General features: G+C 40.8%; 1 protein-coding gene across 1 annotated transcript; it reads left to right on the forward strand.

Moving 5' to 3' along the window:
- The first annotated feature begins 255 nt into the window (after positions 1-255).
- On the forward strand, positions 256-8,202 carry LSM5 (LSM5 homolog, U6 small nuclear RNA and mRNA degradation associated). The gene is made up of 5 exons (XM_083377207.1): positions 256-449; positions 2,928-3,023; positions 4,256-4,283; positions 6,037-6,109; positions 7,912-8,202. Exons 1-5 carry the CDS (start codon positions 404-406, stop codon positions 7,942-7,944), a joined length of 276 nt encoding a protein of 91 aa, XP_083233333.1. The 5' UTR covers positions 256-403; the 3' UTR covers positions 7,945-8,202.
- Positions 8,203-8,975: the final 773 nt, after the last annotated feature.

Here is an 8,975-nt window from a genome sequence, read left to right on the forward strand (position 1 = left end):
CCAGATTTCCCTCCCCCCCAACTTTTAGATTTGGATCAGAAGCCATTTTCTATCAGATATACACGCAAATAGCGTGTTGGGCACTCGTCTAATTTAACTCAATATGTAAACCCTCTATCATTATTTCCCAAATATCAGGCATAAAACAATTACTCATTCCCGCGATGTAAGTTTCAGCCATGTTTAAAGCCTGGTATCTTTTGTTTATGCAATGGACGTTGATAGCCGGTCAAACAACTTCTCGCGAGGATTCCTGTATCTTTCCTTCGTTCTGGAAGTTCGATTATTCCTTCTCGACTTTTAGCGTCTGCTTTACTGTCTCCCGCTTCGCGGTTCCGACCAATAGCCTCGCAACAACGCCAATAACTGGAAGTGGATTTGATTGGCTAGATCTTCTTGAAGAATGGCGGCCAACGCGACTACCAACCCGTCCCAGCTTTTGCCGCTTGGTAATGAAAGCCATTCTCGCGTGTGAGGGTAGCGCGGCCCGGCGCGCAAATCGGAAGGCTTGAGGGGTTGCCGGAGTATGGTTTGCAAATAGCACAGGGTGTAGAAAAAATCCAGCCTGTGATGCGGGATCTAAGGGAGCTCTGCTTTTCAAGGGCATAGATCCCCTTAACAATCGGATCCAGCCTTCCGTATCTCCCGCCAATGGGCCTAATATTGACTGTTATCGCAATAACGCGTCAGGAGGTTTCCAAGTGGGGAAATCCGCTGAAATTGAGGTTGTTCCTTAGCAAGTGGTAGAACAAAGGGGGAAATATGTGATTATGTCAGGCAGCTGATAGAATGGTATGGTCTATCAGTGAAAGGAAAGTGCAAAACTGCACAGATAAAAAGAATGTCCCATTCTATTTTCATTCTAAGGTTGGAGACAGATGAGGCTCAAGAGGCTCTAGCATGAGAGGACAGTATCTATTATAGGTGACAGTTAATTGCTTTTCATCCCATAGGCACAGTATAAAGTTTTGAAAGCAAGTTTTGTATTTAAGAATACTTAATGGGGAGCAATTTACAAATATAAGATACTACATTTTATATTATAAACGTATACAATAAAGTATTGTAAAATATAATAAAAAGCACCCAATTGGATGTTTACAAGTTTAATTTACTATTATTCCTAAACTTGTGCTTGAAGTTATAAGTTTCTTCCTTCTCAGTAAGCTGCTTATATAGGGCGTGAGACAGAAATTTACAAAATTTCTTGATATTTAGTACAGGTAGCCCTTGACTTACAACAGTTCATTTAGTAACTGTTCAAAGTTACAACATCACTGAAAAAGTGACTTATGACCATTTTTCAAACATAACTGTTGCAGCATCCCCATGGTCAGATCAAAATTCAGATGCTTGGCAACTGACATATTTATGACAGTTGCAGTATTTTGAGATCAAGTGATCATCTTGCAACCTTTTAATAAGCAAAGTCAATGGGAACCCAGACTCACTCAACAACCATGTTACTAACAATTGCAATGATTCACTTAACAACTGTGACAAGAAAGGTAAAATGGGACAAAACTCACTGTCTCACTTAGCAACATAATCTTTGGGGTTATTGTGAGTTTACTTATAACATGACTTCTGTGAGGAAGACAAGATTTGAAAGAATAATTGAAGCCAGAGTGATAATTGTGTTTGGTTTAATGGAATACAGTAGTTTAACATCATGTTGTACCTGAATAGATTTTAAGATGAGTAGGGTGGGTAAGGAAAATAGACTTATAACAGTGTACCATTTTAAATCAGGAATTGGGACAGGGAAGCTGGATTGGTTAGGACTAAAGTCACAACTCCATTCTGAAATTGTACTGTCTTGATTCATCTAGATCCTAAAGGGGTCCACATTAAACTGCCTCAGAAATTTTGAAGGACATTTTTCCTTTATTTTCTATTAGAAAAAACAATGCAACTGAGGTTCTAGGTAGCTGATGCCTGAAGCTCTGATTTATTGATAGCCAGCTTTTTGCAACCTTTGCTTTTCTCAAAAGGGAAACAAAGAGTAAAACACTATAAATGCATTGCTTCAGTATACAAGGGCAATTCAGAAATAAACCTGTTGGTTATCAATGACAAACATTCGCAGATACAGAACTTTTATTATATAGAAAACTAACATTACATTACTTTTTGTCATAATCATTCATATTGAGGCACTTGTCATAATGTCTTACAAGGTTTGAAATTCCTTAATAGTCGCTCACTGTCAAATCTGGGCTGTAGTGTGTGTGTGTGTGTGTGTGTGTGTGTGTGTGTGTGTGTGATCAAAAACATCCCAATGGAACTGCTTTAAAAGTTCTTGAGTGTGTCTAGCGGGCGAGCATTATTGTGAAGCAACACCACACTGGAAGTGGTGCCATAGAAAATCCTGCAGATACTAAAGGAGTACTGCTAATGAAGTACATGGAGTGTGGTTCGACCATCAGTTCAGAAGTCTACTGTGAAAGCTTACGAAAACTTAGACAAGCCATCCATAACAAGTGTCAGGGCATGCTGACTTCCGGTGTGGTGTTCGTTCATGATAATGCTCGCTGGCTAGACGCACCCAAGAACTTTTGAAGCAGCTCTTTTGGGATGTTTTTGATCACCTCCCCATATTGGTGCCAAGTGATTACTACTAAGGAATTCCAAAACTTGTAAGACGTTATGACAAGTGCCTCAATTTGAATGGCGATTATGTCAAAAAGTAATGTAATTTTCTAATGTGTATAATAAAAGTTCTGTATCTGTGAATGTCTGTCATTGATAACCAAACGGAGGTTTATTTCCGAATTGCCCTCATATAATGGCTTCCAAGTAGAGCAGGGGTAGGCAACCTTGGCTCTTTTATGACTCATGGACTTCAACTCCCAAAATTCCTGAGTCAGCTATTTGGGAGATATTTCTTTTAAAATATTAACACCTGCTGTTTTTCTATGCAACAGAATTGGTGGACAAGTGTATAGGCTCTCGTATTCACATTGTTATGAAAAGTGATAAAGAAATTGTTGGCACGCTCCTAGGATTTGATGATTTTGTCAGTATCCTTTCTATAACTATTTGGAAGCTTTTTTCTACTTTTTTAAATTAACTTTTTCAACTGTTGCTCTAGAAAAGAATTTTTGTAAGTTGAGATAAAATAACAATCTGCAAATATCTGTAACTGAGTATGTAGATTTTTCTAAGAAGTTCTTATGTATGATTCAGAAGCTCTGTATGCAAGCAGTCCTCGACTTAAGGCCACGATTGAGTCTGGAATTCTGATTGTAAGTTGCTGTGGTCATTTAGAGAGATACCTACATAATCACCTAGCTCGACCACAATGCCAGTCCATTGCAGTCATTTAACTGACCATTCATGGGTGCCTTAAAGGATGGGGGAGGTCCGTAAACCACCAGCACATGGAAACCTGTCATGAGTTGGGAGGACTAAACTGGCTAGGCCCACTAGTTCATGGCCTCCTCCTTCTCATCCCCCACTACTCCTAAGATTTCTTCTCCCTGCCCCACCACTTCCAGATTCATCTTTCCCTTCCATAGCTGCTGATAATGCAGGACTCAGCTAGAAAGCTGGCAAAGCCAGTCTTCCTCAAGAAAGGCAGTGTTTCTCATGGCTGGCTATGAACAGAAAGGCAGCCAGCAAAGTTCCTCTTTCTAGCCAGCTGTGAGCTTTCTAACTGTGCCTTGAATTGGCTGGGTGTGTCTGTCAGCAGCTGTAGGACAGTAAGTAACCCAGGTGTGGTGGGGCAGAGAGAAGGCCCAGTCCTCCTGGGAGTCAGGAGAGGGGAAGGCGGAGGCCCATGCAACAGAGGATCTATTTTTCCAAGGATTTGTGGCTTGCAGCAGGTTTATGCACATCAATAAACCAACCAACCAAACAAGGCATGTTGGCCCGTAATGGGGAAGGAGGAGGTGCAGTATTTCCACAGTCATGAGAGTGGGGGCACTGCAGCTGTTAGAACTTTAGACAGAGGTAGTAGGTTCCTTCATCAGCACCATCATAATTTTGAATGGGTGCTGAATGAACGGTCGTAAGTCCAGGAATATCTATAATGTTAACAGAATATATAGAATATATCAAAGATAACTTTCAAGGCCATGACTGAATGCTGTATATACTGAGCAGGTGTAAGGTTGTCTAGGCATGCAAATTAAGTTAACATTTTTGATATTATAAAAACAACTTTAATTTTGTTAGAATTTATTTTGTGAATACCAGAAAAGTTAATAATTTTGTGGTGACTTATTAATTTTTTCTTAACAACAAATTCCAGACATGGTATTAGAAGATGTCACTGAATTGTAAGTATTGCTTCTCTGGCTAACAACCTCAACAGATTATATGTTTGTTTGTTTGTTTGGACCAACAGTTGTCTGCTTTTGCCCCTTTTCTAAAGTTCCCCATTTATTTCTCTAATATAGTAGATTTTGATTTTTATGATACAATACATAAGCTAATACGCTTTCAGTATTGGCTGAGAATTATTTTGAATAGCATGTTCCAATTATGTTTTCATACATATTTTAAAAAATAGTGCATAATATTTTGTTTTAGTTTCTGTATTTAAAATTTCCGTGTATATTTACCAACTACATTTTATTCTGTCCTCAATATGCTTATTACAGTGCAATCTTTTTTAATTCTGAAAATCTGATCTTGAGGAAAGAAGCATTTTAGTCAAAGAGATTTCTCAACATAAATATTGGGACAACATCAACATTACAAGAGGGTACAAGGACATTGTAGGCAATGAAATTGTGGGTAGATAATCTTATCAAAACTGAATGGAGAATTATCGGTACATAAATTTTTAGAGGGTCAAAGATTGATATAGATTGATATAGTATTGCAACTTGAGATAGGGACATCCCTTTTGCGTTAAATGACATTTTGAGATACTGATTTAAGCAAGCCAATAGTTGAACTAAAATTATAAAAAATCAAGAGGTTTTCTTTCCACTTCTATCTGAGAGTTGCAGTTGAAGGTGTTACATCAATGACATTTAGTGCCTGCTAGATTAGCATACTGTATATGCTGCATATATTCTTCAAAATGATAGGATGGCTGTAGAAAATAGAGATCATTTTTAACATAAATGATAGATAGATAGGTTACTGAGTAAATATAAGACCAGGTCTTATTTGGGGGGAAACACGGTAGTAGTATTTGTTAAAAAGAGAAGTGTACCACTAATGTTTCCAATGGGCCTATTCGTTTTATCTTATTACTGCTCTTGGGACAGTTTCAGAGGATTGCTTCCCACACTGTTCTTAGAAAATGAAAGCAAGATCATTGTATTGCATATTGTGTAAAGCCAAACATTTTTTTTTATCAAATATAGAAAATAAAATATGTTAAATTACCTCCTAATAATTTGCCCAACCGTAAACATTGTTTTACAGACTACAGCAGTCAAACTCAAGGCCTGCGGGCCAGATCTGGCCTTTGAAGTGTTTAGATCTGGCCCATAAGCAGATGAGGAGGAGGTGATTGAGTATGTAGTGGGGGGTGAGCTGAAACAGCGGCAGTGCCAGAGAGGCCTGGGGAGATTCAGCTGGAGCTGCGGTGTTGCTAGAGTTCTGCTGAGGCCTCGGGATTGGCACGTGGCTTCCAGCGGCCTTGGGAGTGGCCAACAGCCGCATGCAGTATTCGGGGGAAGAGTCACCTGGAGCTATGGGGCTTCACAGGGGCCCCAGAATCAGTTCATGCAGCTCCAGCTGATGAGTGCTGCGTGAAAAGGCCAGCCGGGCAGTGAGTGAACGCATGGAGGAAGAGAGGAGAGAATATAAAAGGAGGGGTTTTGGCAGAAAGAGGAGGAGGGAGGGGGAGGGAGAGAGAAGGTGATAGGGAGGCGAGATGTCAGTGGGGTAAGCCTGAGGGAGAAATGGGGACAGCAACTGGCCCTTTGAGAGCAACTGTCAATGAAATTCAGTATGACACCCCTGGATTACAGTGTAGGTCTAAGCCACTAAGAAAGAAGCATATCTTAATAAAAGAATCTTAATAGTTTCCTTTTTTGCTAACATATTCTTTGTTTTAATCATGCTCAACAGTGAAATCACACCTGAAGGAAGAAGAATCACAAAGCTAGATCAGATTTTGCTGAACGGAAACAATATAACTATGGTAAATAATTTCTGTTCTGTAGTTTCTTCCTTAAATTCTTACTAATCAGCTCAAACTGCTCATGGAAGACTGGTGTTTTTATTGTCATGAACAACATTTGGAAAATATTATTAGGGTATATTGATGCAAAACGTTGGAGCAAGAATAAATGTTGGCATTGTTCAGGATTCCTGTTTCAGGAATCCTGTATTAGAAGCTTTGTCTCACACAGAATATCTTGAAAATTTTCATTATGTTTTGGGCTACTATATTATGGCTTAATTATCAAAGATTATAAATGAAAGAATTAACACCTAATCTGATGCAATCCATTTGCTTATATATATTTTATTTTCCCAAAGATTGTTGAGGTAACACACTCAGAAAATTAACACAAATAAAGAGTACAGATAGTCCTCAGCTTATGATTAGTCACTTAGTAACTATTTGAAGTTATGATAAATCTTTGGAAAACTGCTTACAACCCAATTTCAAAGTTACAACTGCTGCCGGAATTCCCCCAATGGGTCTTTGCCCTTATTATCGACCATAGGGAGATTGCAGTACTTCCCATCTCCCTCCACTTCCACTGGGTCTTCATAGGCCTTTAACCTGCTCCCAATCCAGCCATCCAAGGGACCTTAAAGTCAGCAACAGAAGGTATCTGTGCATGTGGGGCTGTTACAGCTTGTACGTTCCCACTCAGCCACTCAAGGGAGCCTAAATCTAGGCAGCAGAAGCTACTGGTGCATTGCGGGGTGGGAGGGTTGTTACAGCTTGTAGGCAAAGACCTGCTTCCCACTCAGCCATTCAAGAAACCTTAAGGCAAGACAGCAGAAGTAATCAGCATGCAGGGACTGTTACAGTTTCTAGTCTTCAGCCTGCTTCCCACTTAGCCTAATGATAGGTAGCAGAAACTACCAATGATGGGGGGGGGCTGTTACAGCTTGTAGGCCTCATCAAGCTCAGTCATCCAGGTACTTCCAGGACTTGGCCTACTCCAGGGCCCCAGAGTATCCAACTTACTTTTCTGTTTTTTGCACACAGAGTGCTCAACTGATATGATTCAAGGTTTAGCTTTCCTATGGAAAGGTAGCCGAGAGCCTCCTTAAAAAACTGAGCACCTTATAGGACCAGTAAAATAGTATGTGTTTGCAGAATAGCATGTGGTTGCCATGAGGCTGTAAGAAAGTTGAGCCTCTGATTGCATCCACTGCCTCTTTGGAACTGGCTAAGTCTTGCAAGTCCCTGGATGGCTGATTGGGAAGCTGGCCAATGTAACAGCTCCTCTGTGCCAGTAGCTTTTGCTGCCTGGCTTTAGGCTCTCTTGAGTGACTGGCTGACTGGGAAGTAGGCCATGACCTCTAGGGATACTGAAGGGCAAGAACCAATGCATAGGGTGCTTCAAGTAGTGGGAGAGGCTTGAAAGGCCCAGGGGAGGTGGGCTTTGGCATGGGCTAGAACTCCGAGGACCTCCCCTATACCTGAGGTACTTTGTGTTCTGCTTAACAACCCATGCATTCATTTAACAGCTGCATCAGGGAGAGCAAGGAGTGGGGGTTGTTAGGAGAGGCCATCTCCCTTAACAGCCATTACTGCTTGTAACTAATGGGCAGACTCCATTTGGATCATAAGTCAAGGGCTACCTCCAAAGTGATCAAAGTAAGGAATCTAAGAAGAGAGAGCACTAGGTACCATAATGTTGGCAGGCCAATGAAAAAAGGATACCAACTGTTGAGATAGCTGGTTCACAACTGTTAGAGAGGTAAATACCTGTTTATTTTAACTTTTTCAATCCCCCCCTTTCTTTTTTCTCCAAACAGTTGGTTCCTGGAGGAGAAGGACCAGAAGTATAAATATTCATTTGACATCACTGCAAAAAGTTTTGTTGCATATTCTGTGTTGAAACATATTCTTAGAATATGTTCTGAAATTTGTTAAATTTCTGTTCTTATATTTTATAGTGATATTTAAATATAACATAGCTTCCTTTTCAAGGATGCAGCATCTTTAATAATGGTTTTTGTACATTAAAATCATGACTTTGTTGTAAAAACAAAATTAGTTTGCTGTTAAGGGCAAAAAAAAAAATAAAATGTTTTTTTTTATGCTGACTGGTATGTGGTTTATGTAAGATCATGGACTCAAGTAGATGCAGTTATTTTCAGCACTTCTATCCCAAATTAAGGTATTACAGGATGTGAAAAGGGGATTTTGTGGTGGTGGGGGGCTAGTTAGCATTTTAAACAACAGAAATAATACCATTAAATACATAAAATAATAAAACCATGATTCCAAAAGCCTGTGTGGGATGGGGAAGGGGTTATTTCTCTTATGAGTTTCCCTTCAATTAATTTTTGTACCCAAAAGATGTGGCTGTTTTCTCCTTGAATGACAGCAAAGGTGATTATTTGAGGAAATAACAAATGAAAGAGAGATATGTTGGTGTGGTACACTACTCTAGAACAGGGCTTTTCAACCGTTGGTATGCGTACCACTGGTGGTACGCGAGCACCTGGCTGGTGGTACACGGGGTCGTGTTCCTCCCCCTGCCTCCCCCCTTCCACTTCCCCCCCCTCCGCTCCTTCCCAGGACTTGCTGCTGGAAAACAAACTGCTTGGTGGCGGCCTGCCCTGCAAGAACCCTACTGAGGGCGTGCGAAGAACGCAGGTGCAGAGCGAGGCCCTGCCCTCCCCAGGGGCTCATTGTGCAGCAACCGGATTGAACTCTTCTGCGGGATCCGTGTCGTCCTTCCCCCCCTCTTCTTACTTCAGAAGCAAGTGCAAGCCTGAAGGGGACAGAGCTATCCACTCCCTCAGCAGGTAGGTGTTTGAGACCGCTCGCGTCGCAGCCCTGAGCACCAACTTCACAACCCCCCTCCTTTTCC

This window comes from Vipera ursinii (genome assembly GCF_947247035.1).
Source record: "Vipera ursinii genome assembly, chromosome: Z".
Taxonomy (NCBI): Eukaryota; Metazoa; Chordata; class Lepidosauria; order Squamata; family Viperidae; genus Vipera; species Vipera ursinii.

Excerpts from the sequence above, each read along its gene's own strand:
- LSM5 (XM_083377207.1), top strand. The coding sequence starts at position 404 with ATGGCGGCCAACGCGACTACCAACCCGTCCCAGCTTTTGCCGCTTG. Across the intron at positions 4,284-6,036 it reads TTAGAAGATGTCACTGAATT|TGAAATCACACCTGAAGGAA; the intron begins GTAAGTATTGCT and ends CATGCTCAACAG. Across the intron at positions 6,110-7,911 it reads ACGGAAACAATATAACTATG|TTGGTTCCTGGAGGAGAAGG; the intron begins GTAAATAATTTC and ends TTCTCCAAACAG.